Below are 20,561 nucleotides of genomic sequence, written 5' to 3'. Positions count from 1 at the left end.
CTTGTTGACCAATCAGAACATATCTAAATAGTAACACACTTTTTGTCCACCAGTCATAGTGCCAAGTTCATTCCAAAGTTCACTTCAGCAACTGCACAACAACCCATTCAATACAGTTAAAGTGCAGAGCTGAAGCTGAAGTTATTGCTCTATAAAATACATTTAAAACCAATTTAACATCCAACAGTGATTTTGCAAAGTACCGAAGGCATGTTGAAGATGAAAAATGGCAGCTTGTGTAGAATGTGAAAAGCAATAAAGAATAGTGTCATCTGCATAGAGGTTGACATCTCAGGCTCTCGAAGACGTTGCAACAGCATTTATATACAAGATGAACCACACTGGCTTTATGGGTAATGAAGTCCTCCACCTCCCCACAAGAAGAGGAAGACATTTAGGTGTGAGGAGGTTTAGGTTAATTTCCTTAAAACGTTACTCTTGCCTAGTGCAGCATTGAAGTTAGATTTTAGGTAACATTATATTGTTGAATTAATGCAGGTGTCAGTTTGATTAAAAACCCAATCAGTACCTTCAGCTGTTTGTGGAGCTAAATCAGACAGTAGGTCTGGATCATGTCTCTTAACCCTGAAAGACCAAGACCGCCGCCCACGGCTAAAATAGATATTGTTCTCAAATCTTCTGACCTGCTAATCATGCTTTAAAAAGTCAGGTAAAGTTCAGCAGGTAAAAGTTAATCAGCTTTTCAGAGGTATCATATATGTCAACTTTTCATGCACCCACACGCTCACCTCACGTCACCCCAAAAGACACCCCCCTGCCCCACCCATCCCCCCGCCTCCACAGTACTGGAGACCCATCCATCATGTAATCTGCATCCTTTACTGTGACCACTGGCTGGATTCTGGATAACCTGATGAACTTACTGTTCCATGCTTTCACTGTAGAGGTAACATAAGGTGAGATGTTCCAGCAAACATTTGACTGCAACTCGCCCGTTTTGGCCTTTACATAGTTTGCTTTGTTTGAGTTTGGTCCCTCTGAGTTGGAGAATGCGGCTGCTTGTGGCACCTCGCTCAGCGCTGCCTGCACGCTCTGACAAAGCATCTTCCTTTGCAAAGAGATGTTCTGCATCGGTTGCTTCATGTTCTCTCTGAATGTCAATCCAGACCTGCTTGTCAAACGTCCTCATGAGCTTGAGATTATAGGTAATTACTAATGCATAATTAATGCATTGTGGTCCTTAGTGTTATTGTGAGTCTCCATGGTAACTTACTGTAGATGTTTGTAACCTACAAACACCTATACAAAATCCATTGTATATAAAAATATATATAAATAACCACCTTGTAGTTGTATGCCTCCATCAACAAGTCAAGTTGCAGTTAACATGTCTGTCCAGATGACTAAAATATACTGTATATGATGTCACAGTGAAGATGAGCTTAAAAAGTCATCATTTGGGTGAAATTTTGTCATAATTAGCTTATGGCCAAAAAGGGTATTTTGTGAGGTCACAGTGACCTTGACCTTTGACCACTAAATTGTAACCAGTTCATCCTTGAGTCCAAGTGGATGTTTGTGCCAAATGTGCCAAATTCCCTCAAGGTGTTCCTGAGATATCACGTAACTTCACGTTCACGAGAATGGATGGAAAGCCGCTTCACGCAGCTGGCAGCAGCAGTGATGTGTGAAGGCAGAAAACAAACTGTTTTTGTCAAGCTGATTTGCTAAATTCTCCAGTCACTTTCCTTATTTAAAGGACTTTGCTCATTTCCAACCAGCTTCGTATCATTACAGTGTGGCTAGTATTATGCAGATGAACATTGTTTACCTTCTCTGCATGTTTCCTGCACCGAGAAGATCTCCGTTCATCTGCCTGCAGAAACTCCGCCCCTGCCAGTTGGTATGGCTCATTAACACTCATTAAGGCTCTCCATGTGATTCTCCAGTGGATGAACGCATACAGAAAAAAGACTAATAACAAATCTGTAGTTCAAACAACAGCCGAACAGCAGAACATCTGTTCACGACTGAGAATGAAGATGGAGGGAAGTTACATATTGTTCATCTAAGTAAACCCACATTGTAACGATACAAAGCTGGTTGAAAATTGGCAAAGTCCTCCTTTAAGTTGCCAGCCAGATCTTTAAAGCAGAGTAGAAAACTGCCTGCTCGTAGGCTCCACCATCAAACTGAGGGCAGAGCCACTGTCATTAGGCTGACATACGTGTGCGTGCGTGTGTGTGTGTGTGTGTGTGTGTGTGTGTGTGTGTGTGTGTGTGTGCGTGTGTGTGTGTGCATGCGTGCGTGTGTGTGTGTGCGTGCGCGCGTGTGTGCGTGTGGTCAGGGCGGCGGAGTCGACAGAGGAAGTGACCAGTCAGGCTGATCAGGGAGGACGGCGTCATCAGACCGTACGACCAGACCGAGTCGCAGGGCTTCGACCTGTTCCAGGTCAGTTAACTGTTACCCTTAACTGACAGCAGGGGGCAGGTGAGCTGTTGCTGCTGTGTTTGCACTTTACTGACAGCAGGGGGCAGGCCAGCTGTTGTTGCTGTGTTTGCACTTTACTGACAGCAGGGGGCAGGTGAGCTGTTGCTGCCGTCTTTGCACTTTACTGACAGCAGGCCAGCATGGGCGGATTTTGAGTTGTCTTCTCCGGGGGGATCATTTGTCTGCGATTCGGTGGGTGTTCTGTAAATTGCTCAGAAACTGCATTATATACCTATATACCTAGGAACACCCATACATTTTCTGAATGCCCTAGGTCTCTAGTCTGTGGTTGTAAAGTTTCATGAGGCTTTGATTATCATTCAAGATTCAAGATTCTTATTGTCACTCCGTAGTACAAGTATCACGTGTGAAATTCTTGTGCTGTAGGCTCCGTTACAACATACTGTAGTGCAAAAAATAAAAAAATAAAAACAAGAGGCAACAAGCAATAAAGCAGTAAGACACGCCATCAGTGGCGTATTCACTGCACATATGTGCAAATGGCATGAACATACTTTAAACATAATTAAACATAATAACATTCTGTTAGGTGCAAATAGCATATACCTAATTAAACATACTATTGAACATTAGTCATACATGATGGTAGCAGCTGCAGTGCGGTACAGTACGGCTACTACACTATTTGTATGTTAAAGAGTCTCGTGGCCTGCGAGAAGAAACTGTCCCTCAAGCGATTTGTGCGTGCTTTTGGGACCCTGTATCTCCTCCCTGAGGGTAGCAGGGAGAACAGACTGTTGTGGGGGTGGTTTGTGTCTTTGATGATCTTCAGGGACCTCCTGAGGCACCGCTGGTTGTACAGATCTTGCAGTTCTGGCAGCTCACATCCTGTTACGTGCATAGAAGTCACAATATCATTTTATACAGTGACGTCACGTTTTGAAAAATGGTCTCACTACAATGAAATGTCTTCTATGAGGACTAACATCATCACACGTGAATACAACTGGGCTCATTGAATCCACACAAGTCTCAGCTTTCCAGTCATACCCAATTTATGTAATTCCAAGACTGTTTAAGGACCCCAGTGTGCATAAATATTCAAACAGAATATGTGAAAATAACAATGCATGCAAAAAACTGCATGTTTGTTTTTGGCGAAATTGTGCATGAGATTAGCATAAAGGGGGCATGTCTGTAAAGGCGAGACTTGTGGGTACCCATAGAACCCATTTTCATTCAGATATCTTGACGTCAGAGGTCAAGGGACCCTTTTGAAAATGGCCATGCCCGTTTTTCTTTGCCAAACTTAGCCTAACTTTAGAGCATTATTTAGCCCCTTCCTGACAAGATGTCATGACCATTGGATGCCCTGACAGGTCTTCTAGTTTCAGATGATAGCAGTATCTTCACTGTGGCTTTAAACCTGAGCTCTCTACAGCCTCTGAAACACACGAGGAGAAGAGGATTTATTCAAGGGTTGTAGTGCTGCACATCATGTGTGGCACAAACTCTGTGATGTTACATCTGTGATTCCACAATGCAACTGATTAAACAACAAGTTCACTTTTTTGCACAAAACATTTCTAAACGTGTGTGAAACCACACAGTACAGCTCGAGTCTGTTTTAATGGTGCTTTTCCACCACTGGCTCGACTCAACTCTACTCGTTTTTTTGTTTTTACGTACAGGTACATCCATTTATTACCTGGTCGTTGTTTTTTTTGGTAACACCTCCGTCGAGGTTCTAAGCGAGCTGAGGTGAGACCAAAAGGTGAGGTGAAAACACTGCAGACTGCTGATTGGAGAGAATTGTCATCATTGCGCGACACGAGATATCCTGCACAAACCTGCCATATTTAAATAGCCAGGCTAGTGTAGCGGCTGCAATTCCTTTCCACTGACTACTTCTTTCTACCATAATCGTACGACTTTTACTACTATTGAATGGCAACGCGCAAAACTAAGCCGTGGTCAAATGAGCAAGGACCTACCGAGAATCAAGCACACCATCCCTTCAATATCGTCCATTGTTGTCTGTCTGTTTCCTACTGTCAGTGCTGTGTGTCTGTCGGTTTCCTACTGTCAGTGCTGTGTGTCTGTCTGTTTCCTGTCTGTCAGTGCTGTGCTTCTGTCTGTTCCCTACTGTCAGTGCTGTGTGTCTGTCTGTTTCCTGTCTGTCAGTGCTGTGTGCCTGTTTGTTTCCTGTCTGTTAGCTCTCTGCATCTGTGTTACCTGTGTGTCAGTGCTGTGCATGTCTGTTTCCTGCTGTCAGCTGTGTGTCTGTCTGTTTCCTGTCTGTCAGCGCTGCGCGTCTGTTTCCTGTCTGTTAGCTCTCTGCATCTGTGTTACCTGTGTGTCAGTGCTGTGCTTCTGTCTGTTTCCTGCTGTCAGCTGTGTGTCTGTCTGTTTCCTGTCTGTCAGCGCTGCGCGTCTGTTTCCTGCTGTTAGCTCTCTGCATCTGTGTTACCTGTGTGTCAGTGCTGTGCGTGTCTGTTTCCTATCTGTCATTGATGTGCGTCTGTCTGTTTCCTGTCTGTCAGCACTGTGCATCTGTCTGTTTCCTGTCTGTCAGCACTGTGCATCTGTCTGTTTCCTGTCTGTCAGTGCTGTGAGTTTGTTTCCTGCTGTCAGCTGTGTGTCTGTCTGTTTCCTGTCTGTCAGAGCTGTGCATCTGTCTGTTTCCTGTCTGTAAGTGCTATGCGTCTGTTTCCTGTTGTCAGCTGTGTGTCTGTCTGTTTCCTGTCTGTCAGTGCTGTGTGTCTGTCTGTTTCCTGTCTGTCAGTGCTGTGCGTCTGTCTGTTTCCTGTCTGTCTGTTTCCTGTCTGTCAGTGCTGTGCGTCTGTCAGTTTGCAGCCTATAATCTCTTTCTTCTCTGTTTCTCTTCCATGCAGCATGATGAGGAATAGAAGGCTTCAGTTCTAAACTGTATTTCAAATCTTTTAATGCTGTTTGTGTCCACTCTGTCTCAGACCAGTCCTGTCTCAAAATGCTACCTGGATTTATTTAATCTGTATAAACGTGTGTGTGGCAGAGTTTTGCTTTTGTAAACTAATAAATGTATCTATCAATTATTGTGTAATGCAGGTTTCTTTGCATGCCAAAGTAAATATCTTGTCATTCGATACCTCAAAGCATTTTTTTAAAAACAGCGGATAGATTTTTTTCTGTAACTTTTTTAATTAAACATTTATTTTTATTTATTTATTTTATTTTTTATTTTTTTACAATTATTTCTGAAGCACTCTAGGATGCTATGTTTAAAACCATTTATAATTTAGATTGTATCCAAAACTACAATGGCAGGTTGTGGAAAATATTTTACTATAAACACAGAAATGAATTAAGGTGTCTGCTGTAGAACGTAGCAATATTTTTGTAAAAGGTTTGTAGCATCACCTTTTAAACCATTGCTTTCATACTGTGTGTATATAAATATATATATATATATAACTATATAAATGTGATCTTCATCCTGTGAACATGATGCAGTTTGTGAATTGCATATAAACTGATAGAACTTCATGCAAATGAGGCCTTCCTGTCCCTAGCATGACATCACTTAGCAGGACTCACTGTAGTATTTGTGCATTACTTTAACCCATTGATACCCGATGCAGCATTTGTGTGTGTATCCCTTTAAGACTTAAAGGGATAGACACACAAATGAGGGATATACACACAAATGCTGCATCAGGTATCAATGGGTTAACCCTTTGGTTGCCTTAAAGTCCACGGATGTAGACGTGTGTTTGTGTCCTTCAGTGTGAAGTGTGTGATGTGTGTTCAAACCTGATGAATAAACAGATCTTCCTTATTCATAGTTTTCACTTTGTCACTGTAACTTAGTGTTTCTCAACAGGGGCAGTACTGCCCCCTAGCAGACGTTCGGAGAATGTCAGGCGGCGCTGGAAGCAATATTTTTGAAAGGGGGGCGTTGAGGTAACCTCGCAAGCAAGCTGGATTCCCTCGCGAGATTTGCGAGAGAATGGTAATACCGCCTCCATCTGGCAATGTCAGGTTAGCGTTGAGGTGTCCGTGGGGAGCATTTGTTTAAGGCCAGTTTACGCCAAAGATTCGCAACGAGACGAGTTGAAACTTGCAACTACTACAGAAAAAATGTGGTCTGCCACATTCTAAAATCTGTATAGCTTCATGCTGCTTTCACAGGAACGGGACATCAGAGTATCAACTATAAAATGTTGCCAACATGGCGTTTATAGCCTACATGAGGGTCCATCAGCAGAACTTTACAGACCAAAAATCTGCTTAAACGCATTAAAAGCACGTTTACTCTACATCCCCCAAGGCTCCAACTTACAACCTTAGCCACCAATGGCAAGTTGTGATCAAGTTGAGCAACTTGGGAAGTGAGAAAATCAGCGGAAGCTTCACACTATGACTTGGCCAACCACCAGGGTGCAGTATAACCCTTGGTTCACACCAGGCGCTATGCAGAAGCAGCGCTTAACAGAAGCTGAGTGCCACGCTAAACCGCTCACACCAGAAGCACTCTTTTCCTCAGCGCCTCGCTCAGCTTCATGCCTGGCAGCTCAGGTGCAGTGCGCTCCACACTTGAAAAATAGAAGTAGAAATAGAAGAATAGAAGCTGAAACCATCGCTTCAGCGTAGCTTCGGCGTATGGTGTGAACGAGGGCTAACGGCTGTCCATGCATTTACAGGCAGATTTTAAACTAGTGTCAAATATTCAGTATTCAAGACAAAATTCTGACAATTTGCACTTCATCTATACAACATAAGAGATGTCTGTCATTTGTTTGTACACAGATTGATTGCTCCATAAATGGAAAAAGTGATGTTTAAAGATGCTCTATTTCCATTGACTGCAATAGTATACATGAGGGCAGAATATAAAATACTGTCAAAAATTCTGGAATTTTACACACTTCATCTACCGTGCTAGCAGAGTTTTGTAAAAGAAAAAAGAAAAGAAAAGTCATGAATGTTGGAGATTTATTTAGTGAGAATTTGGAGTCAATGTTTACAGTACCATCTTCAGTACAACACTTTGCTGCACTGTGGACTCAATCTTTGATCATTCAAAAGATCTGGCCGGGTCGTTCTTTAGAAGATGGTCTGAAGATACTTTCCCAAAAGTTTGGTGTCATTTGAACAAAACATGTGGGAGGAGATAGGCAGTTGTACTCGGGCACGGAACAAAAGCAATCGTTCCCAGTGTGAAAACGCCCTAAATGACGCTGAGGAAGGAAATTAAATCATGGTAGATTGGTAGTGAGTGAGTGTGTGCACTCTGACATCCTGTGTGTGTGTGTGTGTGTGTGTGTGTGTGTGTGTGTGTGTGTGTGTGTGTGTGTGTGTGTGTGTGTGTGTGTGTGTGTGTGTGTGTGTGTGTGTGTGTGTGTGTGTGTGTGTGTGTGTGTGTGTGTGTGTGTGTGTGTGTGTGTGTGTGTGTGTGTGTGTGTGTGTGTGTGTGTGTGTGTGTGTGTGTGTGTGTGTGTAGCGGTCAGAGAAGCAGCTGGAGGGCGAGGTGTTCAGAGGTCACTGTGAGTACCCCGGACACAGAAAGACCAACATCATCGTCACCAACAGGTAGGAGACACTTTACGTAATGTAATACATTACTTTTAGTAACTCAGTAATATAACTTATTACCAATAGGATTTCAGTAATATTATACCAGACCAGTTACTTTGTCAAGTAACACAAGTTACAAATTGAGTTACTTTTAACTTAGTTACTTTTTTTATGAAAGGTTACTTCTTTTTTTTATGAAAGCACTGTCATTTCCTAATCAAAGTGTGTGTTTTTATGTAAATAACCACTATAGATGACAATAACAAAGGAAAAAGAAAACATTTAGAATTTTGGACGGTTTACACTGACTTCAAGACGGTTGAAATTATATTTCTGGATCTTCCCGGGCGACAATGTCATTCTGCTACTGCTGTTATTACAGTGAAAGTAATGCAAAAGTTGTGTAATAAGTAACCAGTTACTCTCCACAGGCAGTAATATTGTAAAGTAACTTATTACTTTCAAATGAAAGTAACTAGTAATATGTAGTATATTACATTTAGAAAGTAACTTGCCCAACACTGTTGGCAAGGTTGAGCCAAAGCACTGCCAGTTCTCCTTTCCCTTCACAAGCCTTAACTTAACTTAACTTAACTTAACTTAACATCCAGGCATGTCTGCGACCCTATACGCTTCTGCACTGAGAAGCAGATACTCTGGCCGCCGTCTGGGTACTTAACTTAACTTAACTATGCTGAAGAATATTTCCCCCTCCGCCCAGAGCCACGAGATGGTTCTAAAACTGCTCAGTGGATTGTGAATTATATTCCTTCGGAATCCACATTCCCTCAGTACATCTCCACCCGTTCACCACCCTGCCCCTGTGTCAGATCACCCTCGAGATCTTCCACAGAACTATTTTATATCTCTGTCTAGGCGTCGACCCATAAACCCTTGAGTTTCGGGCTGCTTTGCTGTTGAAGTGTTGTTGTTTTTATTGTTGTCTGTCATAACTTTGTTGTTATTGTTGTGGTTTTCTGTCTGTCCCACAGGAGAGTTCTGTGTGTGAAGGAGATGGACTTTGTGGGACATTTCAGTAAGGAGTGGGAGTGTCTGTTTGAGAACTTCTACAGACCTCCGGTTGTGAGCGGGTCTGACCTGAAGATCTACTGCAAGGTACACACACAAACCCATACACACTGATCTGAGCTGCGCATCATGTGCCCTGTCACTGTCCCAGCTGTAGATGTGAGTCGTGCTGCGCGAGCCTAAATGTTGTACGGCACAGACGCCCCTTTAGCCATTAGCTCACTGCCACAGCTTAATGTGTATCTTCAGTTATAAAGGCAAATGTAATCATCTTACACGTAAATAGCAATCAGGCTGATGACTCACTAGCCAACTATAGCTTTAATGTTGCCATGGCCATTTTATATTAATTCATCATGTTAGTGAGTTGGCTAGCTAACTGATGTAGCAAACACACCCAGCATGTTTCACATCTGCTAAAGTGGTGATACATATAATTCCATAACTGGATATTACTCTGTCTCCAATCATATATGTTCATCAATGTTAGCTAGCAGCAGCCAAAACCTAAAATGTTCTGTGTGTGACTCACATGGGGCAGTGACACACCAAGCCTCTGTCTGTCAGACACATAGAGTTTAACTTCTCTGTAACAATCCTGTCAGTTTGTGTTATTAGAATTGTCTTTTTCAGCGTTTCTATTGATTTGTGTTGCTGTTTTATTCTGTCAGGAGCAACAGAAGCTGAAAATCCCCAAGAGAGACGGACAGGAGCCAGTGAGGACCGTCCATCTGAAAGACCCCCCCGCTGCCCAGGTGTGTGTGCGTTAGCGGTGTCACTATTTCAATTCTAAATCGAAAATTGATCGAAATGGGTGTTCCAATTTCGATCCTCGAAATCAAAACAAGCAAAATTGCAATTCTCCCTGTGTTTTTTTCTCTTTCTACCACCGCCTACTTGCATGCATCTGAAGAAAAACAAAACAACACAAACAACATTTCAATGAGGACACAGCGTAGATGCTAGTTAACGAGATGCTAGTTAACGAGCTCAGCGCTAGCCTGCAGCTGCATGATGAAACCACAGAAGTGGGAAATCCTCCTGCTGGTGCCGCCGTCAGGGTCTTTCTTTCTGAGTTTACACCCGAATATAATCTCTCTGTGTGTGTGTGTGTGTGTGTGTGTGTGTGTGTGTGTGTGTGTGTGTGTGTGTGTGCGCGTGTGCGTGTGTGCGTGTGCCGTGCGTGCGTGCGTGCGTGTGTGTGTGTGTGTGTGTGTGTGTGTGTGTGTGTGTGCGTGCGTGCGCGTGCGCGCGTGTGTGTGTGTGTGTGCGTGCGTGCGTGCGTGTGTGTGTGTGTGTGTGTAGAAGCTGCAGGAGGTGATCTCGGACGCCCAGGTGGCACGGCAGCAGCACCAGATGTCGAGGCAGAAGTCTCAACGTTTCCTCAAAACCTCCAACAAGCCCTGAAGAACCAGAAGGATCGTACATATTCTATTATGTTCCATATCTTTACATTGGACCATTTTCATCGTGTGTCTCTGCCTCTTCATGTTTCTGCACTAAGACGTAAATAGTTTTATTTGTGTTGACTGTTTGATTTGAAGAGATTTTCTATTTAGCTTCCTATGAAGATTACAGAGTCCTATAATCTGCTGCAGTCAGAGAACAGCGAGTCCAAACTGTTGAGTTGGTGTTTATGTTTACAGAACGTGTAACAAATATGTTCTCCTAAATGAAAAAAATGATTGTCAACTTTATTTTCATAAGATGTATTGGGTTGTATTTAGCTTAGTCTCGCTGGCCAGCCTCAACCTCCCTCCCGTGAGAGGAGTCTGGCTGCATGGAAACATGCTTCTGGCATAAGCCCTCCCCCTGCTCTACAGCTGCTCTCCCATTGGAGCGACCATTTCTGCTTACAAGCTCTATCATTGGCTCCGACCATGTCAATCAGAACGGCTTCCCTGTGTGTCGCTGAAAATGTCCCCTGCCGCAGCAATGAAAACAACAACGCTAACTAGTTAGCAAGCTAACGCCAGAAACCTACAGGCTAGCTCGTTGCTACACACTGAAAATGGCAAGTTTTGACGAAGATTTGGATTGTTGGAAGCTATTTTCCAAGGGCACTGCCGCTAAGCGCCGCCCATCGCAATTCCACAATGGTGACCAGCGCTGCCAGACTCCTCTCACGGAAGGGAGGGGAGGCTGGCCAGCGAGACTATTAGCTAAACTTGATTTTATGGGTAAATGTCTGATAGCAATTGAACTTTGAAGGCTTAAAATATTAAGAGTTGAATGTAACCTGGGTAATTTTCTATAAAGTCATTTTATTAAGTCTGCTGCACCTGTGAGTCTTGGTTGTTTCAGCTGCTCTTGTGCTTGGTGAGCATCTCTGTCAAAAAACAAGCTGCTGGAAAATATCGAGATAGATCTGATGATTTGGAAGAAATAACTACAGTAAATAGTTTTGGCGAGATTTACAAGCTGACAATTGTGTGTGTGTGTCTGAGAGTGAGTGAGTGAGTGAAAGAGACAGAAGGCTTGAGCCGAGCGGTTTAATATACAGATGATGCTTTTTACCACAAATAATAAAAAGATACTCAACACTTTTTCCACTTTTCTTCTGATAAAAATCTATATATATCCTATTGGAAATGAGCTGTGTTCTTGATGAAGTGATTCCTCCTCTCATATTCTCCTTCGTGTTGGCTCTTCATCATGTGATCATTTGCATCATGTGACGAGATGTGATGCTTTTCCTGTTAGACTGAAACTGACTGGAAAAAAGGATGGAAAAAGCATTTGTTTCTCCATCCGACCAGCCCACTCTTTATCCGTCCCATTCCGTTCAAACACCCCTCCTCTGAGCCAGGAAGCCACTCCCCCCACCCGCCCGGCCCACACGCAAACCCAACACCCGCTGGCCACCAGGCAGGGGCCTATACATCAGCCTGTCCTACTAGACTAGGCTGTTATATTGCTCATGAAATATTTATATTACTAGTGCAGTGCCCGTTCCCCTTTCCCCCATTCATACAATTTTTTTTACATGCTTGCTGCTATATTTAAATTGTTAAGACTGTTATTATTTGAAAATGTTGAATTATGTTCCAAAGGTTGGTTATTATGGTTGGGAGATTGTCCTTGTTGGCACCTGGCCCGGGGGGGGGGGGGAGGGAGGGGGCAGTGGTTTGGCAATGCAGAAACATAAGGAAGAAGTGAAAGTGAAATTAGACATCTGGCTTAGTTAGCCCCAGTGTTGGGCAAGTTACTTTTAAAATGTAATATACTACATATTACTAGTTACTTTCATTTAAAAGTAATAAGTTACTTTACAATATTACTTTCTGTGTAGAGTAACTCATTACTTATTACACTACTTTTGCATTACTTTTACCAAAACAACAGCAGCAGCTGAATGACATCGTTGCCCCGGAACCATCCCAAAAATAATTTCAACCGCCTTGAAGTCAGTGTAAACAATCCAAAATTCTAAATGTTATCATTTTCCTTTGTTATTGTCGTCAAAATAGTGGTTATTTGCATAAAAACACACAGTTTGATTAAGAAATTATTGTATCTTTTTTAAATATGTGCATTGATTTAATAAAATGTAACTCAATTTGTAACTTACTTGACAAAGTAACTGGTATAATATTACTGAAATCCTATAAGTAATAAGTTATATTACTGAGTTACTGCTAAAAGTAATATATTACATGTAATATGTTACTTTTGTAATGAGTTACCCCCAACACTGGTTAGCCCTCACGCCTTACTTGGCTCAACATCATATTTGCTCAGCTATGATACTCAAGCACTGTTCAGATTTGTGTGTACTTTACTTTCACTTATCTGAAGTTTGAATTCTGCTACTTTCTTTCTGGCAAATGTTTCTGACAGTGTGCAGGCTGTACTGTTCCTCCTGGCCCACAGTAGTCACATCTGCTTGTATTAGAATGATGTTTGTCACAGATGTATGGCTGATTTCATGTGGCCACTAGGTGGTGCTATGCCTACAACTGAATATTGGTAGTGGGCCTCTTCTGGCTGGGATGCTCATCAAAATATGACATTTGGAGCAGCTGTGATCCTGTACAGTCGAGTTACACACCACTTTTGTTGTTGCCAGTAGGTGGCGCTGTGACTATAACTGGATATTGGCATGTAAATAAGACGGACACAATTCTGTCACTTTCAGTGCGTTTAATTCCATTACTTTGCTCTGAAACAGCAATCACATAATGCACCAGCAAGAAAATGAGCAGCAAACTTTGCAAAAATAAACTTTGACAACAGCATTAGCTATTTAGCCAATATGGACGATATTTTGTTTTATATTTTTTACAGCAATAGCTATTCCTACTACATCAACTCTATAACATTCTATCCCTCTGTAATATATCATTCATCATCTCAGACGTTACAGTACAGTGCATCAAGACGCTGAACATTCAACTCACATTTCAGGGTCGGAGCACCTGCTGTAGCTCAGCCCTCTGCTAGGCTTTCGGGGGGAGGGGTCGATCGCGGTCAGCTAGGACCGCTGGCGACAAAGACAGATAGCCAGCGGCTGCGGCCCCAAGGGTTCTTGTGTAGGCATAGGACCATACTGACTTACTGACATCAAGTAAGCCAGGGGTGTCCAAACCTTTTTGAATGGGGGCCATATTAGATAATGTGAAATTACCGGGGGGCCGGCCAGCTGCTTCTCACATCATATGGCTTATAAAAATAAAAATCACATACAATACAATTGTAGGCTACTCTAAGGATTGTGTTTACCATCTGAAAACATTAGTTCTGCCTGTGTTGTTCCTACTTGGTGCTTGTCTACAAACTGTATGATAGTGCTGTCATCATAGGTGAATGGAAAAAATGTGAAATGAACTTGCTTGATTAACCAATACTGTGTGGAGGGCCACATAGTATATTTTGAGAGACAAGTCGAGGGCCACTTGAGATCGGTCAAAGGGCCACATCTGGCCCCCGGGCCGGACTTTGGACATGCCTGAAGTAAGCGAAGGGCCACACATTGGAGATTATACCTGCCTCCCTATTTTTAACCCTCTCTCCCGTTGTGATTGGTAATTTCTTGTTAATCTCCCGATATAATAGTGATACAAATCCAATGGCTGTAGCAGATGAGATTTATTAACATAATACTTTTTTTTTGGGGGGGGGGGGGGGGGTTGTTTTTCTTTGAGGACATTGGGGGGCCGGATTGAGATGGTCCAGGGGCCAGGTCCGGCCCTGGGGCTGCATTTTGCCCATGTGTGGCCTAGGAGGAGCCAGCCAGGGACGAGACCTATATGGCCCAATTCCACAGCAGCTAGTAGCGCGGTCCCGCTCCGCTCCGCTCGACTCGACTTTTGGTCTCATCCCACCGTCAAAAACCGGCCCAGCTCGGTTTGATTTGAGGCCGAGTCGTGCTACTTTTGGTCCCTGCCTCGTCGGGGTACTTCGGGCTGGCGAGTAGGTCCCAAATGGTGACGTAAAACTCTGATGGCTACTGATTGGTCAGAGAGAATCGTGTTTACTCTGTCTACTGACTGTCAATGCAATGCTGGCGGCTGCATACCAGTTTAGTGGTCTTACCTTATCTTCTGTTATGTATATTCAGTCTGGCTGAATCAGTATTTTGTGTCGCTGCCTTCACCTCCGGTGAAATAAAATCGTGGCGGGTGTTCAATTGTCTGAGAAAAAAGTCTGCTGCTCGCTCAGGGAGCTCTGTAGCTGAGTGGAGGCTGCAGCGCTCCGCTAGGCCGCAGCGGGTGTTTGGAAGCCCCGGTCTTGCCTGGTGAGAGGCTGCGGGGTAGAGGCTTCACTCTGTTGCGCCTCTCCCGTCCCCGCACAGCGCAGCGCATGCCTGTGATATCCATTCTCTTGGCCGATTGTCACATTTGCCCATGTACACTGTAGGTCATTTAGAGGCACCAGTATTTCATAAACAGTTTAAAAGTTCTGTGGATGGATTTAATTGTAACGTTATGTTATAGCCGAAGGACAGATATGCGGTCGCTATTTTTAGACGACCAGCTGTGGGCGGGGGTGGGTGGGGGCAGATGATCCGCGGTGGAAGCAAAACGTCCATAGGGCTGATACGATTAGAGCCGAGTGGTGACGAGCTGTACAGGGCAGAAAAATGTGGTGGAAATGAGCCAATAGAGAGTGTCGATGCTGCAGCCTGCATAGCTCCCATATGTACTGCAGTCGGACGTCCTGCATGACGCCGACTGAATCCAATTGATCAACTCTGCTGTATGCTGTTGTTCACACCGTCCAGCGAAGCCATTTCCCCGGGCAGCTGGACGGCGTCCAAAGCGCAGACCCCGGGGAGGGTCGCGCCCAAGCGTGCGAGTTAAGTTTAACTTTTAAATAAAATATTGTAAGTTCCTGTCTCTATTTTCTCATGTGTGCATTTAGGCCTATTTGTAGCTTTTAATAAGGGTGGCGGTGGGGGGAAACAGATTGGAGGGGTAATTAAATACAGAGGGGACATTCCCATTTCACTTTAATCCAGTTTATTTGTTTATTTAAAAGGATCCCCATTAGCTGCCGCCGCTAGTCTAGTAATGGTCATATGCAGTGCTTGCGTGCTTACTTTGATTGATAACTTGCAGTGCCTCCTGTAGAGGGTGATAGCGTGCCATGTTGAGTGGTGTGCCCTAATATAGTGTGTAGCCATGTGTTGGCTGTGTGCAGTGGTCCTACTCAGAGAGCCAAAGTAAAACGTCACTTCCTGCTTCAGCACTGTACCAGAGATTTTCATCCGCCATTTATTTTCCTATAGACATTTCATAAAATGTTTATCAATAGTTTTACTTGTTCAAACCAAACGGTTCAGCTATATTTAGAAACTGGAGAGACCACATAACATTTCACTCAGACCAAAACGTTAAAAGAAATGCGGGTTTAAAGAAAATATATTTTCAATGTTGTTTTTTGTTTTGGTCTGAGTAAAATGTTCTATGGACTCCCTCGATTCTAAATATATCTGAACCATTTGGTTTGAACAAGTAAAACTATTTTTTATAAGCATTTTACAAATTGTCTATGGGAAAATAAATGCTGGATGAAAATCTCTGCTACAGTGCTGAAGCAGGAAGTAGGCGGTCACTTTGCCTCTCTATGCAAGCACTGATGTAGCTGGTTGCCTCCAACTGTCTGCATCCCTCATTCCCCTTTTATATTGATGCATTAGGGTTGCCTATTTATTTGATTGTAATAAGGATTGTTATATTTTGTACAATCTGTTGCATTTCATTATTTGAAGATTCTGGCATACCCACTTTTATTATGCCTCCGTCGGCGATAGCCAGGCCCGAGGCATTATGGATCCGGGTTTTCCGTCCGTCCGTCCGTCGTATGTTCATTAATGCTGAGGAATGCCTTGACGGAATTTAATCAAATTTGCCTCAAACAACGACTTGGACTCAAGAACTGATTCGATTTTGGTGGTCAAAGGCCAAGGTCACTGTGACCTCTCGAACGCCATTTTCAAGCTTGTTAACGCGATATCTCAGGAATGGCTTGACGGAGTTTCATCAAATTTGCCTCAAACATCGACTTGGACTTAAGGATGAACAGATTAGATTTTCATGGTCAAAGGTCAAGGTCACTGTGACCTCATGAATGCCATTCCCAAGTTCGATGAGGTGATATCTCAAGAACGACTTGATGGAATTTCTTCCAATTTGGCTCAAACATCGACTTTGGCGCAAGGATGAACAGATTCAATTTTGATGACCAAAGGTCAAAGGTCAAGGTCACTGTGACCTCTCGAACGCTATTTTCAAGCTTGTTAACGCCATATCTCAGGAATGCCTTGACGGAATTTCATCAAATTTGCCTCAAACATTAACTTGGCCTCAAGGATAAACTGATTACATTTTGGTGGTCAAAATTCAAGGTCACTGTGCCCTCAAGAACGCCATTCCCAAGTTTGTTAACGCGATATCTCAAGAATGGCTTGATGGAATTTCTTCTGATTTGGCTCAAACATCGACTTGCACTCAAGGATAAACTGATTAGACTTTGATGGTTAAAGGTCAAAGTTCAAGGTCACTGTGACCTCACACACCCAATTTCCAAGCTCTGTAACGCAACATCTCAGGAGCGCTTGACGGAATTTCTTCCAATGTGCCTCAAATGGCGATTTGGACTCAAGAATGAACTAATGGTGGAGGCATAAATCTGCGGTGCGGTCGTGTGCAGAGTCACGCTGTTTCCAATGGAGGCATCAGCTTTGAAATCCATTGGCCGGGGGAGTCCAGGTAGTGTAGCGGTAGATTCCCTGCCCACCAACATGAGGGTCGCAGGTTCGCGCCCCCATCCTACCTCCGGCTTGCTCAGGTGTCCATACGTGCACGAGGGTGGAAGCCAGATTAAGGGTATGTGCCTTTGAAAGCTGAAATACTGCAATGTCAAACACCTCCCTGTCATGACCATGCATTGTTTGGCCTTCACATGAGCCCGACGCACAACACATTTTAGAAGTACCCTACAATAACCTTCACCATGTCCCTGAGTGTCAAAGCTGAAGTTGTGACACAAATATCAATGTGGTTCTCAACGTGGGGTCCGGTGACCATCAGGGGTCCTTGAGGGGATTCCAGGGGCTCCTGCTCACCTGTTCCGCTCTCACCAGTCTGCATTTCCCTCTGGGCAGCCTGACCGGACACCTGGGATCCACTGAGAGCGGCTGCAAGGCGGTCCGGTTCCCCTCGGGTTTTGTTCCATCCTCCACACGGCTGCAAACGCCACTGGGAACGCTTCACAAGCATTTTTTCTGTCCACATTTTTTTAAGACGAACTGAAAATTACTATTTTATTTTAGATCACATCCCTGGCTGGGTATTCAGTGCACCTATTTAATAATGTATGCAAAAAAATATCACAAAAATCAATTTTTTTTAGTTTTTCACACTTTTTCACATCAAAATCTTTCAGGATTTCATTCATAACTGTCTACTGTCTACAGTCTAGTATGATTATATCATGACATGACAGCTGTCAATCAATCTTCATTGGAGTGTTCGCAGACTTCGCACGGAAGCAGCCCGGTTCTATGCGGATCCCACTCCCACTCATTTGGAGGCAGAACACAACATACAAGCGCCAATATTGGCCAACGTGAACTCCAGTCCCCAGAACAGTTGAATCAAATCATCCCGCATCACGGCCCTGTTCCAGTCAAAGCGATGTTTATTTTCACTCGGATACGTCATCACAGACACTGAGATGTCACTTCAGCTCTTTAAGTTGATTTGGTCATTTATCCTAAATTGTTGTTCTTCTACCCATGGATGGATTACTGAACGGACCAACCGGGCACTGGCCCAGAGGCCCACGAGCACAGGGCTTTAAACCAGGGCTCATCAGACATGCTGATGCTGTCAATAACTTTACATTTAGTCGTTCATATCATATCGCCTATAAGAGTGTCGTTACTTGGTGCATTGTGGTAGGGCGGGGTGGGGGGGGTTGGGGGTGGGTGGGATTTCTATGAAATGCTCCCCCTCCCCATGCTTCTATGAAGCAACATTTCTCTGAGCTGTGACACAGGGAGGAGTGATAACACCTCTTGTTCTACCAAACCTCATCCTGTTTAACAGAGCTGTCGGTTTCTCAGTGCATGCTCACAGCTGTTTCCTGCCTGTCAGACTCTCTCTCTCTCACACTCACATGCAAACATCACATGACTCAAGTTGTTTTTTATATAAGTATCTCTCTTCTAATCGATGTAAGTTCAGTAAATGAAGAATGTAAATAAAGAATGTCTTGTAATCTGCCTATGCTTCTTAGGCTAGATGGCTCCAGCTGATCCAGAATGCTGCTGCATGTGTTCTGATAAGATCTAGGAAAAGAGATCATATTTCTCCATACTGTACTCCTGCACTGGCTCCCTGTAAAATACAGAATATAATTTAAAATCCTTCTCCTCACCTACAGGCCCTTAATGGTCAGGCAACATCATATCTTAAGGAGCTCATAGTATCATATTACCCTAATAGAGCACTGTGCTCCCATGCAGGCAGGCCTACTCGTGGTTCATAGAGTTCTGAGAAGTAGAATGGGAGCTACCAGGCTCCTCTTCTTTGGAACCATCTTCCAGTCTCGGTCCCGGAGGCAAGACACCCTCAGTCTCCACATTTAAGAGTAGACTTCAAACTTTACTCTTTGATTAAGCTTATTTTATTTATTTATTTAACCTTTATTTAACCAGATAAAAAAAACATTTATATATAAAATCTCTCTGACCTGGCCAAGAAGGCAGCAACGTTGGCATGTAAGAACTGTATATTCTAGAATTGCAACGAAGGCCATCTGCAAATCTCAAGTGGCAGAAGGGATGACACGCAACGGAGTACCAAAGGTGTTGTTCCAAACAACTGTCAAGCCGCAACAACCACAGTCACAAAGCACAAACTGTCATTTCACAATAGTCACAAGAACACAACAAAATACATAAGAAAGAAAGAACATGGCAAAATAAGTTATGCATTGTGACAAGAGCAGCTTGAGGGAAGGATTTCAGATGTTTTGTTTAAAACTGGACAAAGACATGAGGGAGACTAATTTCAGACAAGTCTGCAGGTCGTTCCAAGACCAAAGGCCAAAGTAAAATATGTTCCAGCCTCAGTCCGCAGTTGGTAGCTTCAAATGTAGCCAAGTGTTGGAACTGAGGTTATAGGAGTTATGAATAGGGATCGTTGGGCCGATCTGATACTCGGTATCGGTATCGGAGCCGATCTGGCCAAAGGCACTGGATCGATATCGGAGGGGAAGAAAAGTACAATCCGATCCGATCCATTAGCCTAAAGTGTCACGTGAATGCTAAATGCTATGTCACTAAACTTTGAGCAATGCGCCGTCACCCTGAAGAGAGATGTGAACACAGAGGAGCCGTAGATTAACGCCAGGCAAAATAAACAGCAACGTTATGCTATGATACCCCCTACACACACACACACACACACACACACACACACACACACGCACGCACGCACGCACGTACACACACACACACACAGACAGACACACACACACACACACACACACACACACACACACACACACACACACACACACACACACACACACACACACACACACACACACACAATCTGTCAAATAATGCAATTATTCCTGCAGTATTCCCCAATGATCCTGATGGGGGCGCTATAATCAATGGTCAAGATGTCCAACATTAAAAGGCAAAGAAAGGTCAGCACACTGTCACTCCCTTTGGTTCATTTTATTAAACATCCCACATGTGACGTCTCAATTCGCTGCTCTTCTACAGACATCAAGAAAATATATACAAGGAGCCATCTTTAATAGAGTACCGCAGGGATGGCGTATTTTTGTAGGCTTAACCAGAAATCGCCGCCATTTTGGTTCGTCAGTGGAAAAGTCTATGGGGTTTTAGAACGGGGATTCAAATAAGGTCTGTGGTTAACAAAGGTTTATGGGAGCCCGAATTTGGGTTCAGCAGGATAATCTTCACAAACGTTCTACACTTTTATGTCTTTTGAAGCTTTTTCTGAAAATCGCGTTAAAAAAACGCATTTTTGTTCCAAAAGTCATAAAAGTTATTCCTGTTTGTGAAGATGATCCTGCTG

At 43.5% G+C, this 20,561-nt stretch overlaps 1 protein-coding gene and 1 pseudogene across 2 annotated transcripts in view; one reads left to right on the top strand and one right to left on the bottom strand.

The window, feature by feature from the left end:
- LOC310791642 (asc-type amino acid transporter 1-like) overlaps positions 1-20,561 on the bottom strand; it is a 557,867-nt pseudogene that overhangs the window by 131,298 nt on the left and 406,008 nt on the right. The gene's annotated exons all lie outside the window — the stretch shown is intronic.
- LOC310791149 (intermembrane lipid transfer protein VPS13C-like) lies at positions 1,605-9,154 on the top strand (the record flags this gene model as incomplete). Its single annotated transcript, XM_083652843.1, has 5 exons — positions 1,605-1,648; positions 2,343-2,412; positions 7,895-7,983; positions 8,961-9,084; positions 9,149-9,154. The coding sequence occupies 5 exons, from the start codon at positions 1,605-1,607 to the stop codon at positions 9,152-9,154; spliced, it is 333 nt and encodes a 110-aa protein (XP_083508969.1).

Source organism: Poromitra crassiceps (genome assembly GCF_964638095.1).
Source record: "Poromitra crassiceps genome assembly, chromosome: 16".
In the NCBI taxonomy this organism is placed as follows: domain Eukaryota; kingdom Metazoa; phylum Chordata; class Actinopteri; order Beryciformes; family Melamphaidae; genus Poromitra; species Poromitra crassiceps.
The sequence above is the reverse complement of the archived record's forward strand: the minus strand, read 5'-3'. Positions and strand labels throughout refer to the sequence as shown.